The following is a 20,126-nucleotide window of genomic DNA, read 5'->3' on the forward strand; positions in this document are numbered from 1 at the left end:
GACCAATGGGGAGCTCGGGGGAGTCTCGCCGGGGGCGGGACCTCGGGCGCGCGAGAGCGCGGCCGGTTGTGTCGCGCGCGGAACCGCGGCGGGTTGCTGGCTGACTGTCCCGGAGTGGCTGGAGTTCCCGCCGGAGCGCGGCCAGGTGAGCGCCGGCGCGGGTCCCCGCCGCGAGTGGAGGGCGGGTTCCCCCGGGGAGACCGGCGAGGCTGGGACCGCGTGGTCCGGAAGCGGGGTGCGGGTTTCGAATTGCGGACTTCCCCCTCCTCCCTCCCCTCGGACGCGCGCCTTGGGGAGCCCCGGGCCGTGCTCTCCGCGGCGCCCGGGCCCTTGGAATGCGAGCGGCCTCCGGGGGAGGAGCTAACTGCCGCCGAAGCTGCATCCCGCCTTTCCGGGCCTCGTGGGTGCTGCGTAGTGACAGCCGGCCTGGCGCCTCCTGCTGCTGAGGCTGCGAGGGCCACTTAAGTGCGCACTCGGCTGTTGGGAGTGCCTGCCTGCTCCGGGGAACTTCGGCGACGTCCAGCAGGTTGCGAGTCACCTGGCCTTTGCTCCCGCTGTGTGTAGCTCACCTGCTGTGCGAGGGCCGGTGCACATGCACGAGGAGATTTGGGCTACAAAGTAGCAGCTGCTCTTGAGGGAGAAGATGGGGGTACAGAGAAGCGCGAGATGGGGGATTTAATCCAGGGAGGTGATACGTCCGGTTGTTTAGTTTCCGAGCGTTGCCTGGAGAGTGGGGCGCGAGTGCGTAGGACTTTAACGATAAGTGTATCTTTGGGGATTAAGGGAAAAGGCCACTTGCGGGCACAGAGGGGCTTCTCTTCAATGGCTCTGCAGGGGCACAGGGCATGCGAACGGGTTCCTGGTGGCATTTTGCCTAGCAGGCTTTTACAGGCTCAGGTGTTAAAGGGTCGCTGTCAGACATCGTATAAGCCTTTTCTTTCTGCTACGTTAAATGAATTTGGGAAAGTGGAGCACTGACTAAAGACCCTTGCAACGCTCGCGAGCAAAGTAGTAGAAAGAAACCGTCACATTGATACCGCGTAATTAATATATTGTACCATAACGTGTGAGGAGTCCCAGTGCCAAACGGACACACAAGTTAGCAAGAATCCGGCGTAACAGGAAAACGCCCTAGGATCCTTGTATTTCTGCTGTGTAGGATTGAGGGTACTGTGTTTTACTTGGCTGAAACATGCTTTTAAGTGGAGCTTGTCAGCGCATCTTGACTTAGGTGCATAAGCGCACACAAAAGTGTCTGGAGCCCCCTTGTACCATCCAGTATAATTCTTACCTGCTGGACAATATTTTAGGATGCTGTTACATAGCTTCCACAGACTGCATGGGTATTGTGCAAAGTGGCATGCACATCACGTCGCCAGCCCCATCCCATCCTTTTATCATCTCCTCAGGCCAGGTTCTCCACATGCCGTGTGAAATAGCACCATCAGGTCTCATTTTGATTTGGGACAAGATCCCTGTGTACACCTGGCTGTCCTGGAACACATTCTGTAGACCAGGCAGACCTCCTGCGTTCCCCAGCCTCCCGAATGCTGGAATTAAAGCCCCTGTGGCCAGCTAAGTCTCAGCAAGTCTCAGTTCCTTTTTTTTTTTTTTTTTTTTTTTTTTTTTTTTAGTGACGATTCATTATGTATCTTCTACCTGCACAGGCCAGAAGAGGGCACCAGGTCTCCTTCTTGTGGCTGCTGGGAATTGAACTCACGACCTCTGGAAAAGCAACCAATGCTCTTAATCTCTCCATCCCCAAGTCTCAGTTCTTAATTCGTGTGTGTGTGTGTGTGTGTGTGTGTGTGTGTTGAGACAAGGTTTCTTTGTGTATCCTTGGCTATCCGGGACTCACTTTGTTGACCAGGTTGGCCTTGAACTCACAGATTCGTCTGCCTCTGCTTCCCAAGTGCTGGGATTACAGGCATGGGCCGTTTTTGGAGACAGGGTTTTTCAGTGTAGCCTTGGCTGCCCTGGACTCACTTTGTAGACCAGGCTGGCTTTGAACTCACAGTGATCCGCCTGCCTCTGCCTCCCGAGTGCTGGGATTAAAGGCATGTGCCACCACGCCTGGCACAAGAAATCTTTTAAAGTTTACAAAAAAGAGATGAATTTTAGATATGTTAGTAACCTGTCCTGAAGTCCACAGTGTAGAAAGAACAATAGACTTTGTGTCACAGTAGAAGCTTGGGAAGCAGTTTATTTTACATAGCATGTAGAGAACCTGCCCTCAGGGGTTAATAAAGGATGGGGCTGGGGACATGATGTGCATGCCACTTTGTACAAGACCTATACACAGTTAGTGGAAGCCGTGTATTAGCATCCCAAGTTGTTGCCTGGCTCCAGCTCTTAGTTCCTTACCTCCCCTCTTTTTTGGAGATGGGGTATCAAATCACATTTTAGGCAGTTTTGAAAAATTGAGGCTCAGATATCTTAACATGTGCCTTGGTTTATCTATCCTAAAGTATTTAATAGGTAATAGTTTGTTTTTTTTTTTAACATTGCCTTAAATTCGTTGTTGCATAGATGAGGTCAACATGATGTCTTAGAGGTGCAATAGAGAAATAACAATGGTCCTAGGGACGTTCTGTCCTAATCCTTCAAATTTCTTGTATTTTTTTCTTTTGGTTTTTCGAGACAGGGTTTCTCTGTGTAGCTTTGGCTGTCCTAGACTCACTTTGTAGACTAGGCTGCTTTAACTCACAGAGATCTCCCTCTGCAAACCCTGTCTCAAAAAAACCAAAAGAAAAAAAAAAAGAAAGATGAGGACAGTATGGCCCTAGAATCATTGTGCTGGGATTGAAGGTGTGCGCCACCACCATCCGGCCTTAATCCTTCAAATTTCATCTGATCTTAGAAGCTAAGCAGGATTGGGCCTGGATAGTACTTGGATGGGAGAAATGAATGCTTCAAATGGTCCAGAGTGAATGTGTTCAAGGGCCTTTTAGAGATGCAGGTGGACCCCAAGTCTTGAAGTGCTCATATCTCCAGTTTCTGAAGTAGTGTTTGAGACCACAGTGGCATCTTCATATAGAACAATATTGTGGCTTTTCTCAAACTTGGGATGACCAGTGTAGGAGAAGGAAGCCCAGCACATTTCCTTCCTCTTTGTCCAGGAAGGTTTGGAACTAAATGTTGAAATCAACAAAGCTTGCTGCTGTCACCTTCCTTTTTTTTTTTTGCCCTTCTTCCTTGTGCAGAAGTGCCAATGCCCTCCTGCTCCCCAAGGGGCACCACGCCCAGCTCTATAATGTACCTTTAATCACCAGACAAACGCTCTGGTGTGGGGGACCATCTCGTTTTCTTTCATCTGCTTGCTGTCTGTCTAAACAGATGAAGCTTGTGAGCCCCCCTCCCCGCGATTAACAGTGAAGAAATGTATGTAGAAAGACTTTCTTGGGAGGGGTAGGTAGTGCATCCTTCTCCTTAATTCCACAGTCGGCAAGAGTCCTACCAGTTGCTGTTGGGCTGCATAACCAGGTCTTGGCAGGGGTGTGTGAAGAGTGTGTCTTTATGCTTGGGTAATGTATGGAGACTTGCTCAGCAGGTGACATCGGTAGCTGAAGAGTCTTTCTGTCTGCTGCTTGCTTATCATTGGTATCAGGGCACTGGCTTTCTCCTGTGTGACTCTGCTAGTCAGTGGAGAGAGCTCGGAAGCACAGCCATCATTTGATATTGCCTCAGGTAAAAATGACAACTCTTGAAGAGTGTTGTTTTTTTTTATTTTTTTGTTTTTCGAGACAGAGTCTCTGTCGTTTTTTGGCTGTCCTAGACTCACTTTGTAGGCCAGGCTGGCCTTGAAATCACAGCGATCCTCCTGCCTCTGTCTCATCCGAGTGTTGGGATTAAAGGCATGCGCCACCACACCCGGCTTAGACTGTGGCTTCTTTAAAGCATATATAAGGTTTCATAGGCCATGTTTTGAACAGTAGCAAAGACTATTATAATTGGAGTAGGTGTCAGCTGTGGGCTTAAGAGATGAATGTGGGCTTGGATGAATGCCAGGTATAGGTTAGCCTAGGTGGGTGATTGGCAGAGTTACTTGGTATGCCCCTGGGATATGACTCTGAGAGTGCAAACTTTATGAAGACAGCCTCAAATATGCTATTTATTATAAGTTTGAAATTCTTCTGTTGGTTATAGTAATGCTAACTTTTTATTTTTCCCAATTTGTCTCATCATTTATTATTTTCCAGTAAGGTAGCTTGGTAAAATATAATTAAATGACTTTTAAAGCTTTTGAAAGATGATATGCAGATCTACAAATAAAAGTGTGTTCTTTTTGATAAGTGCCCTGACTTTGGGTTACTGTAGGTGGGGAACGTTTTGTGTAGTGCGGTTAGATGTCATTGCGTTGTTGCAGTCAGTCCTCAGAACCACTTCCATGTCCCCAGTGGCCAAGCCACCTACAAAGTGATTCCAAACGGAACAAAACAAAGCTCAGGCTGTTCTGTGTTCTCCTCCTATTCCCTCCTGTGTTTGTGAACTTTGACAAAACATTAACTTGAAGCTCAAGTTTTGTCATCTATAAAATAAGGAGTTGTACTCGCCTTCATTGGAGGTTCCTGGCCCCAAAATCGTGAATGATTAGCAGATCTAGAAAGTTGTTTTTGTGAACAACCTAGTCAAAAAAACAAAACAAAACAAAAAACCCAATAAATATTGACTGAATTTTTTCTTTAAAATTGTTCAGACTCATTTTAGAAAATGCCAAATAGGAAGTTTGCCGAGGGTGAAGTGGTCCGAGGTCGATGGCCTGGGAGCTCTCTTTATTATGAAGTAGAGATTCTGAGCCATGACAGCAAATCCCAGCTGTACACTGTAAAGTACAAAGACGGCACTGAACTGGAACTGAAGGAGAGTGACATCAAGGTAAGTAAGCCTGAGGCTGGCCGTGGGTGGGAGGAGCTAGAGGGACATGCCAGGCTCCTGCTTTGGGGTTCTGGGGCTCATGGTGTTCCTGGCTGTGGGAATGTGGGAATGACAAATGGGTGCAGATCCCAAAAGCTCATTCCAATGGGTCTAATTACTGTGTGAGGTGTTTGCTGTGGTGCTTTTGGACAGGGTAGGAAAGCGCCTTGGGTTAGGGATTTTTTTTTTTAAACCACTGTCTTCGTGAGGTGAATGCTAGGGCAAATGGGAAAATGTAGGGAAGGCAGCATTCCAAAGGCCCGTGGATGATGCACACAGTCACACCAGAGAGGTGGTGGCTGGGGCCGGCAGAGAGGTCAGCAGGAGGCCGACTTCAGGATGCTTTTGTTTTGTTTTGTTTTTGTTTTTTAAAAGATTTATTTATTACATATATAGTGTTTTACTTGCATGTACACTTGCACACCAGAAGAGGGCACCAGATATCATTATAGATGGTTATGAGCCATCATGTGGTTGCTGGGAATTGAACTCAGATCCTCTGGAAGAGCAGGCAGTGCTCTTAACCACTGAGCCATCTCTCCAGCCTCAACTTTAGGATTTTTAAATAGCCACTTACAGGGCTTGAGTTTCTTTCTTTTCTTTTTGTTTGGTTTTTCAAGACAGGGTTTCTCTGTGTAGCCCTGGCTGTCCTGAAATGTACTCTGTAGACACTGGCCCCGAACTCAGAGATCTGCCTGCTTCTGCCTCCCTAGTGCTGGATTAATGGTGAGTGCTACCACCTGGCAGTGGTTGAGTTTCTTCCTCAACACTGGTGATGTAATCAGAATGACATTTGCTAGGTTTGAAGCCAGCTTGCAGCTTCCCCTTCCCAGCCTATCTTTAGAGGGCCTAGATTTTAAAATATTGACATATGGTATACAAATACATAAAATGCATAATCAATCTCTAGGACAAAGAGGATATCTTAAGTAAAGCTGCAGAGTTTTGTTAGATTTTCTAGGCATAAAATTACAAGTCAAAATGCTCTGCAAATGTCTACTTAGAACTCTGTAGTTTTGGACCTGGTGAGTGACACATCAGTAACTAATAGTTTGGACCCATGCATGGTCTGTAGGTCGCACACTGCTCTAGTAAGTGTTTCTGTTTCATGGCTCATGGGGTTTCTGTAGCTTAGAGGCAGATCCAGGTGATAGGGAACATGTATGACCTCTCTTTGATGCTGTTTAGCAGTCACCTGTAAATGCCATCATTAGCTGAGGGCTTCATACACAAAACAGCATCTGGACAAAGGCGGAGGGTTGCCTGGCTCAGGTCTGTATCCCTAGAAGTGGGCATGAGATGGTTGGCAGTGGGCTAGGGCAGAGCGCAGCTGAGCCAAAGCATTTGACTTGTGCTTTGCTATTAAGAGCGAGTGTGTTTCCAGTGGTTCCGGGCTGCCTACTTTTTGAAAAACTGGTTGTGTGTTTGTTGTCTTGTCTCACCATGTCAGTTAGTTCCTTTCTTGTGTTGCTGGGAATATGTATAATTAGTGGGGCAGACACTGATTCCAGGGACATACCTTGCAAGCCAGCAGAGCAGGGAAAGTGCTGTTTCTTTCCTAAGAGCTGGGCTTGTTGCAGCGTTTCCTACTGGCCCTGTGATCAGCTCTCAAACCCTGCGAGTGCCTTGATGTGTACAACGTGGCAGTCGATAGTGGCCCTCACTAACCTCTTCCAGCCTGGCCACTGCTAATGTTCTGATAAGGTCTCTGTTGCCTTCTTCCTTTCTAGCCTTTAAAATCCTTTAAGCAAAGGAAAAGTGGCTCAACTTCCAGCTCCCCCTCACGACGCCGTGGCAGCCGATCCAGGTCACGATCACGTTCACGTTCCCGATCCCCCGGCAGGGCACCGAAAGGTCCCAGAAGATCTGCCTCTGCTTCCCACCAGGCTGACGTTAAGGAAATGAGGAGGGAAATTCTGCAAGTTAAATTGACGCCGCTTGTATTGGTACTTGTTTGCTCTGCCCACTGCTCTGGCTTCTCCTCCATATAAAGGCTTATTCAGATTGATCATTTGCACCTTTGTTAGCAAGTGTGCAAACTAGAAAACAGTTCGTTTGAATATCTAAGAAAATGTTTATTTTTAACTTTATTTTCAGTGTGTGCAGGTGTCCATATGTATGGTGTGTGTGAGCACACAGGGAGGTTAGAGGACAGCTTTGTAGAGTGTGTTCTCCTTCCAGCCTTCTGTGAATTTGTGGGATTGAACTCAGACCATTGGGCTTGAAAGCAAGCAGCTCTGTTTGATGAGCAACCCTAGCAACTTCAAAATAACGTTACTAGGAGCGCTGTTAGCGTGTAGTCTGTAGAAGATGTTTATGTTGAACAGCCATAGCGTTAGGCCATGAAATGAGACAACTGCATTAGATGTTTTTGCCATCCTAATTGACATTCTTAGGCTTGATCACTTTCGCTGTTTAAAAACAGTGTTTTCAGTGGAATGCCTTTGTTGGTGCATGTAGAAACATGTAGAGCGCTGGGTGGTGGTGGTGCACGCCTTTAATCCCAGCACTCGGGAGGCAGAGGCAGGAGGATTGCTGTGAGTTCGAGGCCAGCCTGGTCTACAAAGTGAGTCCAGGACAGTCATGGCTACACAGAGAAACCCTGTCTCAAAAAACCAAAAAGAAAAGGAAAAAAAAAAAAAGAAAGAAAAGAAATGTGTAGAGCCTGCGACCTAGCCAATGAGTTGTTTTATATATATATAATTTTTTTATTTTTATTTTTTTTCTTTACCCCCCCTCCCCAAGATGGGTAGCCTAGGCTGGCCATGAACTTGATGCAATCCTCCTACCTCAGTTTTGTCCAGTGCTGAGACCTAGGGTGAGCTACCACACTTGGTAGATGAATATTTTAGACCAGTGACTCTCAGTATTCCTAATGCTGTGTCCCTTTAATACAGTTCCTCCTGTTGTGGTGACCCCAACCTTATTATTATTTTTGTTACTATTTCATAACTGTAATTTTGCTACTGTTATGAATCATAACATAACTGTTTTGGAGATAGGTTTGCCAAAGGTGCTGCGACCCACAGGTTGAGAACCACTGTTTTATATAGTAGCGCAAAGTGTTTAAAGTTAAAAAAAAAATGCTTTTGTATTCCACTCATTTAATAATATCTCTTCTGGAGACAATGCATATAGGCTTTTAATAATCTTTAAAAAAAAAAAAACCAACCCCAAAACCTAGACTGAGCCAGGCATGGTAGCGCACACCTGTAATCCTAGCACTCAAGGAGGCAGAGGCAGGTGGATCAATTAGAGTTTGAGGCCAGCCTGGTCTACAAAGTGAGTCCAGGACTGCCAAGGCTATACAGAGAAACCCTGTCTTGAAAAACAAAAGGCTATGCATGTTTGATTTTCATTGAATGCCTGACCTTTCATTCTGAGGATTGAGTGACTGGCTGTGTTGCCATGGCTTATCTGTGGTTATAAGAGATATTCAGAACCTGAGATGCTGGACACAGCTGACAAGATGGCTCACTGACACATGGTAGACCCAAGTGATGGTGAATGCTCTGTCGCTGGGCAAGGTGTTAAGCTAGAGCCCTCTACTGTGTCACTGCTGTCCTTTGTCAGCTGGTCTCCTGAAGAATATGCTTGGATTTTTGTTTTCTTCTTGGCTCAGTAGTGCTATATTTGTGGACAATCTTTACAGAAGAGGGAAGAGACTGTTGCAGACATTGCCTTAACAAGCTCTTGCATGCTAAGTCACTTCGTTTTTTCAGTAAGAAACTATGAGTCAAGAGGGACACGTAGGAAGGGAAAATATTAAGGGTAAATATCAGGTAGCATGGAATTGAAATACCCACTCTTCTTATTGTTGGCTGTTTTAGGGTCACGGAATGACTCCTGGCTAATGAATTTGCCAGTTTTTACTTAACCCACTTTTCATAGAAATGTTACAGTATCTGACAGTGAAATTATTGAAGTGTTTGCAGTATGGAAAAGTTGATGTTCCAAAACATGGTGTTGCATGGGAGGGAGGGAGGAATGGGAGGATACAAGGGATGGGATAACAATTGAGATGTAATATGAATAAATTAATAAAATATATTTTAAAAAATATGGTGTTGCACAGCTGTAGCCCCAGTGCCTGGGCAGGAGGCGAGGCTGGAGGATTGCAGGAGCTTGATTTTAAGGCTGGCTGGTTCCATCCTGAGATTTTTATCAAAAGCTAAAACACAGTGTGCACTGAGGAGCTGACCTGTAACACCAGAGAGGTCTAGTTGATTTTATCTCTTCATTTCCAGTCATAACTTGTTACCATTACTATCCTTCCAGTCCGTATAGTTTTGATTATGTTGCCTCATGTCCCATTTAGAAGCCGTACGGAAACAGCGTCCATGTATACAATGGGGACCCTGAGCACATGGAGAGGAATGACGTATCTCATAAAGACAAGCAGGTAGCAAAATGTTCTCTTTAATCTGCAGCATTCTTTTTGTTTCATTTTCCTCAGCCTCACACTGAAGTTTGATGTATTATTTGTTCATGTTCTGTCCTTAAGACTGCATGTAATACCGGGCATGGTGGCGCACGCCTGTAATCCTAGCACTCGGGAGGCAGAGGCAGGCGGGTCGCTGTGAGTTCGAGGCCAGCCTGGTCTACAAAGTGAGTCCAGGACAGCCAAGGCTACACAGAGAGACCTTGTCTCAAAAAACAAAACAAAAAACAAACAAACAAAACAAAAGACTGCATGTAATGTAACACATTTGTTGTGCATTCACAGCTGTATAGAGATCCTGAATTAGTAGCGTTTGCACTAATTGTAGACTATAGTTAATATATATGATTTTTATTTATTTATTTAAACTAGGAAAGCGTCATTTTGCCACCAGAAGTCAGTTCTGTAGCTACACAGTACAGCCTTCGTCCAAGAAGAGAAGAGGTCAAAGTCAAAGAGATAGAGTCCAAGGAGAAGAGCCTTGTCAGCCGAGTGCCCGCACCTCAGGAAGCCTTGCAAGCCAGCACCGTGCAGCAGAAGGAGTTTGGCGGGGCGCCTGGTAGGTGTTAGAGCCCCACTAGGGAGGAGAAAGGGGGCAGAGTTGACCTTGTGTGCACAAGAAAGGTCTACACTGGAGCAGGTGAGGAGGCTTGGGAAGAGCTTTCCAGAAACGGAACAGTGGTAAAAGGCCTGAGTAGGGAGCTGTGGTGGGGTGGTACAAGGGACATGGATGGGTGGGATGACGGATGACAGAAGTCATAGAGTAGAAAGAGCACTGATGTGGCTGACTTTAAAGCTTTAACAGTCTTTGGGGTCTTGAGCATGGATTGCAAAGAAGTGATAAAATGGGGGTATGCTCTGCGGAAGGGTAGCTGTGGTCTTTTAGGGACAGGGAGCTCTGCTGGTGATGGGTGGAGATGGCAGGGCCTGGCCTAGAGCATTCACAGCAGGAGCAGGCTGCAGCATACAGCATCCTGTCGGCTTAGCTGCTTTGTTTGCTCCGGTTACGGGCCCCGTGCTAGTTGGATCTGTCTAGCATCACCCACAATCTGCATGTGTGTGACATTGTGTTAAATGTTGGAAATGTATGGGTAGAAGGCCTCTTGTTTAGATTAGAAAGCTCCTTTCCAGGCTTGAGTGTAGTTGTTCATGCTTGTGATCCAGTGCTGGGAGGCTGAGGAAGGATATCTATAGGGTTCAAGGCCAGTTTGGCCTGTTTCCTGCTCCTCAAACAGACCAGACTGACCTGTCTGGTATTAGCACTTGCTCTCTCTCTCTCGCTCTCTCTCTTTTTTTCTTTTCTGGTTTTTCGAGACAGAATTTCTCTGTGTAGCCTTGGCTGTCCTGGACTCACTTTGTAAACCAGGCTGGCCTTGAACTCACAGCAATCCACCTGCCTCTGCCTCCCGAGTGCTGGAATTAAAGGTGTGCGCCACCACTGCCTGGTTAGCACTTGCTCTTTTGGTGGCTGGAGTTGAAAGTTCAGTTTGGTTTCTGAGGCACGAGTCATGCTTTGATCACTTAGCCCAGGTTGTATTCCCATGGGAAGTGACAGGTAGAGAAAAAGTTTAAAAATTACTAAATTTTATTATCAATATGTGTGTGTGTGGGGTAGCTGGGGAGAGTGAACAAACTAATGCTGTAGGGTTCATGTAGAGGTCAGAGGTCAGGTCTCCCTCCACAGGTAAACCTTGGGATTTGAACTCCAGTTGTCAGGTTTTTGTGACAGATGCCCTTACTTGATGAGTCATTTTCTCAGCCTGAGATTTTTAAAAGATTTATTTATTCCATTTTATATGTATGAATGTTTGCCTGCATGTTTGTTATGTGTACCACATGTATGCCTGGTGCCCAGGGAGGTCAGAAGAGGACAGTGGCTGCCCTGGAACTGGAATTTCAGATGGCTGTGAGCCACCATGTGGGTGTTGGGAACTGAGTGCAGGTCCTCTGGGAGAGCAAGTGCTTGTAACCAGTAAAGCAACTCTTCAGCCCCTCCCTAGAATAGGTTTTCATGGGACAGTACAGACTGGTTGCAGACAGCTAGCCAGACTAGTTTTGCCCTAAAAGTAAAAATAAACAAACAAACAAATTCAAATGATTTTAAAACGTATGCAAACTGGACTGGTTGCAGGTGCGTTGCTTGTCATGCTGGGCCTGCCGGTCTTCCTGCTGCTGCTGCTGCTGCAGTGCAGGCAGAAGGACCCCAGTCTGCTGAGCTTCCCGCCTCCTCTGCCTGCCGTGGATGATTTGTGGGAAACCAGAGTGTGTGCTGTCTACCTCCTCTGGGTTTTTGTTCAAGCTCTCTTCTACCTGTTGCCAATTGGGAAGGTAAGGTTTTGGGTTGTTTGTTTTGTTTTCTTTGAGACAAAGTCCTTACCGTGTAGCTTTGGCTGACTTGGAACTCATCTATGTAAACCAGGTTGGCCTTGAACTCACAGAGATCTGCCTTCCTCTGCCTCCCAGTTCTTGGATTAAAAAACTGCCGTGGGGCTGGAGTGATGTCTCAAAAGTTAAGAGCACTGGCTGCTCTTCCAAAGGTCCTGAGTTCAATTCCCAGCAACCACATGGTGGCTTATAGCCATCTATGAGATTTGGTGCCCTCTTCTGGAGGACAGGAATGCATGTAGGCAGAACACTGTATACATAATAAAAAACAAAAACTGCACCATCTTGGTTGAAGGTAAGGTTTTGCTGAAGGGGTGGGGCTTTGTCAAACTTGTCTGACGTCTTTGCCATTGCTTACATTTATAGCAGTTTCAAAGTAAGAACCTGTCAGTCATACACTAAAACTGCTATTCCTATGCCCTATAGCTCTTCCCTTATTAAGCATAACTTTAAAAATATGATTTGGGCCAGGTGTGGTGGTGTACGCCTTTAATCCCAGCACTTGGGAGGCAGAAGTAGGTGAGTTCGAGGCCAGCCTGGTTTACAAGGAGAGTCCAGACCAACCAAGGCTACACAGAGAAACCCTGTCTTGAAAAACCAAAAATTTATATGATTTGGATTTCTTGTCTAATTTCCTTTGTAAGATTTATTATTTATACAGTGCCTGTATGTGAGCTAGCAGGCCAGTAGAGGGCGCCAGACCTCATTATAGATGGTTGTGAGCCACCATGTAGTTGCTGGGAATTGAACTCAGGACCTCTGGAAGAATAATCATTACTCTTAACCTCTGAACCATTCCTTCAGCCCCCAGTTTACGTTTCTTGCTTCAGTAAAATATCTGACAAGAGCAAAAGGAAAAAAAAAAAAAGGATTTACTTCAGTGCATGGTTTGAGGGTAACATTTCTAATAGCAGAGAAACGATGGTGGCTGGTCACATTGCATCTGTAGTCTGGAATTAGAGAAAGAATGAATGCTGATGCTCAACTTGCTTTCCCTTTTTCTCCCCGCCAACCCCTGCTTTCCCTTTTTTCTTTTGTTACATTATTTTATTTTATAATTTTAAGTGTACAGGTGTTTTGCCTGCATATCTATGTACTGTGTGTGTGCAGTACTCTCAGAGGCCAGAAGAGGGCGTTAGGCCTCTTAGAACTGGAGTTAGTGTTGGTTGTGAGCAGCCACCGTGTGAGTGCTAGGAATCATCCTGCGTCTTCTGGAAGAGCCTGCTGCGTTCTTAATCACTGAGCCTTGGTCCAGCTCTTCTTTTTCTTCAGTGTAGGAACCCAGCCTATGAAATTGTGCCTGTTACATTTAGGGTGGGTCGTTCTACCTCAGCTCAATCTAGAAACTTCCTCACACCTGTACCTAGAGGTTTGCTTTTAGCTGATTCTTCTTGAATTGTCAAGTTGATGTTGTATATATTTGTTACACTTTCCAATTCAAATAGGAAAGAATAAGCTGTTTGATACCAGCCTAAGTCTTGGTAGAGGCATCCAGAGAAAGGAACACTGCTTAGTGTATCCACTTCAGGTGAACATCTGGAATTATTGTCTTCTGAGCTCAGTGGATTTAACAAAACAGAAAAAAATACAGGCTAAAGCTTGTTTCCAATTTTGATCCTTAGAAATTTGTTGTCACGTCAGGCAGTGGTGGCGCACGCCTTTAATCCCAGCACTCGGGAGGCAGAGGCAGGCAGATCTCTGTGAGTTGGAGGCCAGCCTGGCCTACAGAGCGAGCCCAGGACAGCCAAGGCTACACAGAGAAACCCTGTCCAAAAGAAGAAAGAAAAAGGAAAAAAATTTGTTGTCAAGAACATGGGTGTCCTTTTCAGACTGATGTAGTATCTTTTAAACTCTCTCCCCATTGCTAAGTGTACCCTTTTTCAGTTGTATGCTTTCCTGTAGAGATGTTTTCAAAGAACACGAGCTGCCCTAAGAATGCATAATTTATTTCAGGAGATTGCAGCTTTGCCAGCTGGAGCTGCAGCTTGGTGCTGTGGCCTCTCACTAACTGGCTGACTGTTCTTAACTGTCAGGCTCTGTTCAGAGTCAGAGGACTCTTCTTTTATTTATTTATTTTTTTTATTTTTTTATTTTATTATGTATACAGAGCTCTGCCTGCATGTACACCTGCAGGCCAGAGGAGGGTATCAGATTACATTATAGATGGTTGTGAGCCACCATGTGGTTGCTGGGAATTGAACTCATGACCTCTGGAAGAACATTCAGTGCTCTTAACCACTGAGCCATCTCTCCAGCCCCCAGTCAGAGGACTCTTAATGAGGCTTATCTACATCACACATACACATGTGGTAGAGAGTGCGTGTCAGATCTCTATTGTCAGACTGAGGCCCACAAGACCCCTGCAATTGAGAAACATCGCTTAGGGGTTCCCCAGTCCTGTGACCTCAGGTTTTACATTTCTGTCCTGGGTTCCCCTTCCACAGCAAAGGAACAGGTGCTGGCAGGTGATAACATCCTAGTATTGGACAGTTTAAAGTGCATGGGTACTGTTCTGAGTAGTTACTTGAGGGTAGATGCCCATTTACTCAGGCAGCATTCTCACCCTCTCTGGGCATCACTGAGCCTGGGCAATGGCTTTGCCATGGTGGTTCTCACTTGGGAAGCATGTTCATAGTAGAGCAGTGTGTGTAAATAGTGGAGCAAGTCAGTGCATCATTGCATACACAGTGTTGACAGTACATAGCATAATTGAAAGGAACCTTTTCTCAGGCATGTGGATCTCTGTGAGTTCAAGGCCAGCCTGGTCTACAAAGCAAGTCCAGGACAGCCAGGCCACACAGAGAAACCCTGTCTCAAAAAACCAACCAGCCAAACAAACAAAAACCAAAGAAAGGGGAACTTTTCTCTTGTGTTAAACTGTTGTTTACATATGTACACATATTATTGCCTAGATTCCCATATGAGAGCCAACATGCACTTTTTTTTCCTTTTTGGGTTTGTGTGACCCTACTTCATACATTCTAAGCCTCCCTCCATTTTCTGCATCATCATCATCATCATCATCATTATTATTATTATTAAGACTAAACACAAGGGGATGAGGAAGAATTCAATGCAGGTGATAGTTACGAAAAAGCATATTAAGCTAATTGTTTTTCTGGTTCTAATCTGTCATAGATTTTTCTGGTTTTGGTGATAATGTACAAAATATATTCCATATTGAAAGTATAAAATTTAACATGAAGCTTCATAGCTTCCCTTTCAAATGACTATTCTACCTATGGAAGTTCATTGAGTAGTAGAGACTGTGGATCTTGTTAATTTCTGTGTGTGATACTTATTTACTTTCAGGGCTTTCTGGTCCTTTCCTTTCCCTATCCTTTTCCCTTTCCCTTCCCCTTTCCTTTTCTTTCCTTTATTTTCCCTTTCCTTCCCCTTTCCCTTCCCTTTCCATCCCCTTTCCCTTCCTTTCCCTCCCTCCCTTCCTTCTTTTTCTGGCTGTCTTAGAGCTCACTCTGTAGATCAGGCTGGCCATGAACTTACAGAGATCTGCCTGGTAGCCTCCCAAGTGCTGGGATTAAAGGCTTGGCCACAAATGCCCAGCCGCAAAGTTTTCTTATGATAGTTTTTACACTTCTACAAATGTGAGGCAGTGAGGTTAGCTTGGTTTGTCAGTGATGGTAGTGGAGAGTTTTGAGCACACTAAATCTTGTGCTGTGTGTGCAGTGGGTTATTTGGTGAGGTGACTACTGCAATAGTCTTGGTGCATCAAAATGTTACCTACTGCATATGTTTATGGTCAGTTCCTGACAGTGGAGTTGCTTCATCAACTAGTGAAATGCTGCTGTATTTCCCAGTTACTTTCTTGGGTATAATGTGATTTAAGAGTTTTTAAGAAGATCACAGGTCGGGCGTGGTGGCGCACTCCTTTAATCCCAGCACTCGGGAGGCAGAGGCAGGTGGATCTCTTGAGTTCGAGGCCAGCCTGGCTTTACAAAGCGAGTCCAGGACAGCCAAGGCTACCCAGAGAAACTCTGTCTCAAAAACAAACAAACAAACAAACAAACAAACAAAAGAAGATCACGTACTTATATGTAATGTGTAAGAAAGATGAGTGGGTGGTGGTGGTGCACATCTTTTTTTTTTTTTTTTTCCGAGACAAGGTCTCTCTGTGTAGCCTTGGCTGTCCTGGACTCACTCTGTAGACCAGGCTGGCCTCGAACTCGCAGAGATCCACCTGCCTCTGCCTCCCGAGTGCTGGGATTAAAGGCATGCGCTGCCACCACGCCCGGCTCGGTGGTGCACATCTTTAATCCCAGGACTTGGGGAGGCAGAGGCAGGTGGATCTCTATGAGGCTAGCCTGGTCTACAAAGTGAGTTCCAGGACAGCCATGATTATTACACAGAAAACTCTGTCTGAAGAAACAAAAACAAACAAATAAAATGATAATGTGCTTTAATTTTTAATTAAAATTTAATTTTTTTCTTTCCAGGTTGTAGAAGGAACACCTCTTGTTGATGGAAGACGACTCAAGTATAGACTAAATGGTGACTTTTCTTAAATACTCAATGACCTAACTTACATAGTTTTATTGTTGGAGCAAATTCACTGAGATATTGAACAGTAGGTTTTTTGTTTTTTTAGCAGTTTGAAGACCTTGCAGATGATAAGTTAGTTTATTCCAGTAGCTACTATGAAAAACTGCATGTAAAACAAAAAATAGTACTTCGAGTATCTAGTTCTGTTTTCCTTCTGCTTTGTTTGAGATGGGACCTCACCATGCCACAGGCTAGCCTGGAACTCACTTTTCAGTACAGGCTAGCCTCCTTGCTTCGGCATCCTGAACACTGGCACTACAACTATGTACCACTAGCCTGTTAGTTTCATTTCCTTTGTCCTTTTTAAAAAAAGATTTGTTTTTATTTTATGCACAAGTGTTTGCCTGCCTGCCTGTGTATGTGTATGTACCTTTGTGCCTGCCTGTGTATGTGTATGTACCTTTGTGCCTGCCTGTGTATGTGTATGTACCTTTGTGCCTGCCTGTGTATGTGTATGTACCTTTGTGCCTGCCTGTGTATGTGTATGTACCTTTGTGCCTGCCTGTGTATGTGTATGTACCTTTGTGCCTGCCTGTGTATGTGTATGTACCTTTGTGCCTGCCTGTGTATGTGTATGTACCTTTGTGCCTGGTGCCCATGGAAGTCAGAAGAGGGTGTTGAGGTCCCCTGGAAGCGGAGTTACTGACCACTTTGAGCAGTCACAGTGTATGGTATGCTGCTAGCCTGGATCTGAACTTGAGTGTGGTTCTGAATAGTGTGCTGTGTGTGCTACAGACGAAGTTTCCCGAGTTGAACCATGGCAAGCCAGTTTACTGTTTCTCTAGTTATGGGTGGTACTTGCTCACTGGTTACATAGTGCTCTTCCATGAGATCATTCTACAGGGTGCCAGAAGGGAAGCAGAGATGGTTTCAAGGTTACCTGCCCTTAAGTGCCAAGTTGCAAGCCATGCCAGCTTGCTGTGTGCCTGACTTTAGACCATACATGCAGTGCTGGACACACATCATTGTGTTTCTGCTGGGCTCCTTGCTGATGGAGCCTGTCTCTTCAGTCTGTGCTGTCTCTGCAGTCTGTGCTGGCCCGCTGCGGTGCTGTCTCTGCAGTCTGTGCTGGCCCGCTGCGGTGCTGTCTGCTCAGGGTGGGGTGTTGACTCTTGCTCTCAGGTCTCTTATTCTTGGTATTTTGGGTTTTCTGAGCCAAGTTTTATTTTTGTTGTCTCCATTGAGGGTGTGGTTGCTCAGAGGCAAAGCACTGCACCTCGGCCCTTGATTCTTCTGTCAAAACACCCTCCTCCCTCTATGCTTGCTTCTAATAATACTTGGCTTATTTTTATGGGATTTTGCCATTAAGGAAATTGCTAAGAAATTTTGAGTGATTACTTTTCATGGACTATAGAAATAGTGCTGACTAATTCGTAAATTTTTTGAAGGTTAAAGTTACTCTTTGGAGTAAACTTGGTATGTAAAAGACATGGGTTTAGATAGCAAATTGATAATGGTCCTATTTTATCAAAGCTTAGAAGTCTCACTAGTGAGCATGACTTTTCTGTGTTTGTTAATTGAAATGTAATTTGATGACTTCATTTGGAAACACCTCAGCACTTTCAGTTCTTGGAAGAAAAATAATTTCTTTTGCCGAAAGTGAAATTGCCCCTCCCCATCCCGTTGGCCAGCAGCATTAGACTGGCTTGTGGCTTCTCTTGGGAGGTCAGTATGCTGTCTGCCTGTGCAGTGTATTCTATTTTGTCCACGTGCTGGGATTGCAAGTATGAGTAACCACATTGGGGTTTCTTTCTTGTGGCCTCTGCTATGAGGGTAGGGTATGTTAAAATCCATTCTCTAGGTGGATGTTTTCTAGAATGTGACTAGAATCTTTTTGTATCATTACCAACTAATACATTACAACATAAACATTACAATTTTATACCGACTAAGGCCATTCTGCTGTTAGGTGGTGGCTTTAATCTTGAGAACACGTGCTTGCCTGTCTCCATGGGAGCTAGTTATTTGACTTCGGACGCTGACACTTTGGGGTAGTGCATTTTGAGATTCTTTTCAGTTTAGCAGTAAATTTTTATGCCCTTTCAGCTTCCCTTTAATTAACAGTAGGTAATAATACTTCATAGTACAAAAGAATGCTAGCATTCTTGAAAGGTAGTACAAGAGCTGTGGTATTTACATTCAAGGTTGTACCTTAAAGGCATTGCTTATTTATATATTTATGAAAATAATCTGGATAATGAAATTAAGACTTAACTAAACAGAAAAACACTACATTGGCTGGTAGTTCCTTGTGCCTAGGAGACTAAGGTGTTTGTGTCTTTTTGAGCCCAGGAATTCAAGGCCAGTTTGGGCAACCTTACCTCACTTGTCTCAAAACCTCAATTTGAGCCCCAGGATGATGTTCATTAACTTCTCTCTCTCTCTTTTTTAAAGGGTTCTACGCCTTTATCCTGACATCTGCAGTTGTGGGAACGTCTCTCTTCTGGGGCGTAGAGCTGTGTTACTTGTACACTCACTTCCTTCAGTTTGCACTTGCAGCCACTGTGTTTTCAGTGGTCTTGAGCATTTATCTCTACGCCCGCTCTTTGAAAGCCCCCAGGGGTGAGCTGTCACCTGCCAGTTCTGGTGAGCACTTACATCATATGGTGCGTGGGTGTGTTCAGAGCCTTGGCAGCCATGGCGCCACTTAAGTAGATAGCTGTTTTGTCTAGTTTAATTATGGGAAATAAAGAAGCTCAAAACAAGTGAAGAAAAAAATTGAAGGCAAAATTTAAATGTTTTTTTCTCATGATTTTCTAACGTATAAGACAACATTTTAACCCTGAAAAATCCGTGCCAAAGTCGAGGGTTGTCTTAAACACCATTACTCTCATGCAGCTTGCTTCCCTTTGCTTCATGTGTCTGGCATATACAGGGGTGGGTGCTGGCCGATTTCCCACTGTGCAGGGGGTGTAAAGCAGGGAGGAGCAGGCCGCACACATACATCTTCCTGTGCCTAGAGGAGGAGAGCGTGAGTGTGGATAGGCTCTCCACCAGAACCCGCCCATTCGACTTTGAGGGCAGTCTGTTGAGTGTGGAGCGAGCCTTAAAGGGGAAGTGTAGGCTGACACTGGCTGTCTGCCAGCATTTAATAAAGCGTCTGGTTGTCTGTGCCTTGCCTGCAAATATACACATGCCAGAGTCTGCTGCATAGGGTGTGCCTTGGAAGAGGAGTAGTTTTATACTGCGAGTATATTCCAAACTCTGTATTTTAACTGGAAAAGTTGGGGGTCGTCTTATTCTGTAAAATACGGTAGCTCTTTTTTTTTGTTTGTGTTTTGCTTTTGAGATAGGGTGTCTTGGCCTTGGCTGTCCTGGACTTATTCTGTAGACCAGGCTAGCCTCGAACTCACAGCGATCTGCCTGACTCTTGCCTCCTCAGTGCTGGGATTAAAGGCGTGCACCACCGTGTCCAGCACCTGGTAGTTCTTACTGAGTTACATGACTAAAAACCTTTAGCAGCACTATCTATCTTTGTCAAGTAGTAAATTCCTTAAGAAAACAAAATCAAGCTGCAAGTTGTTTGGTTCTAACTTTGTTTCGTTTTGAGACAGTGCTTCTCTGTGTAGCCTTGGCTGTCCTGGACTCACTTTGTAGACCAGGCTGGCCTTGAACTCACAGAGATCTGCCTGCCTCTGCCTCCCGAGTGCTGAGAGTGCACCACTGAGCTCCAAGTTTGTTTGTTTGTTTTTTATTTTGTTTTGTTTCCTATGAGCTGGATGTGGTGGCACGTGCCTTTACTTGGAGACCTTGACAAGGGCAGGAGGATTCCTGTGAGTTTCAGGCCAGCCTGATATAAGCAGAGAGTTCCCAGGCCAGCCAGGGC

The 20,126-nt window shown here is 45.2% G+C and overlaps 2 protein-coding genes across 2 annotated transcripts in view; one reads left to right on the forward strand and one right to left on the reverse strand.

Annotated features, from left to right (window-relative positions):
• LBR (lamin B receptor) overlaps positions 1-20,126 on the forward strand; it is a 27,470-nt gene continuing 7,344 nt past the window's right edge. Inside the window, exons 1-8 of the mRNA XM_084794001.1 lie at positions 1-145; positions 4,697-4,875; positions 6,645-6,860; positions 9,233-9,316; positions 9,728-9,914; positions 11,487-11,683; positions 16,195-16,249; positions 18,695-18,886. Of these exons, the coding sequence (XP_084650127.1) occupies positions 4,711-4,875; positions 6,645-6,860; positions 9,233-9,316; positions 9,728-9,914; positions 11,487-11,683; positions 16,195-16,249; positions 18,695-18,886 (1,096 nt within the window). The 5' untranslated portion in view covers positions 1-145; positions 4,697-4,710. The remainder of the gene's footprint in view (positions 146-4,696; positions 4,876-6,644; positions 6,861-9,232; positions 9,317-9,727; positions 9,915-11,486; positions 11,684-16,194; positions 16,250-18,694; positions 18,887-20,126) is intronic.
• The window catches only part of DNAH14 (dynein axonemal heavy chain 14), a 230,415-nt gene continuing 222,850 nt past the window's right edge, over positions 12,562-20,126 (reverse strand). The window contains exon 87 of the transcript XR_014781397.1: positions 12,562-12,578. The gene's annotated coding sequence lies outside the window, so the exon portion shown is untranslated. The remainder of the gene's footprint in view (positions 12,579-20,126) is intronic.

The sequence above is a fragment of the Acomys minous genome (assembly GCF_964271855.1).
Source record: "Acomys minous genome assembly, chromosome: 1".
NCBI lineage: Eukaryota > Metazoa > Chordata > Mammalia > Rodentia > Muridae > Acomys > Acomys minous.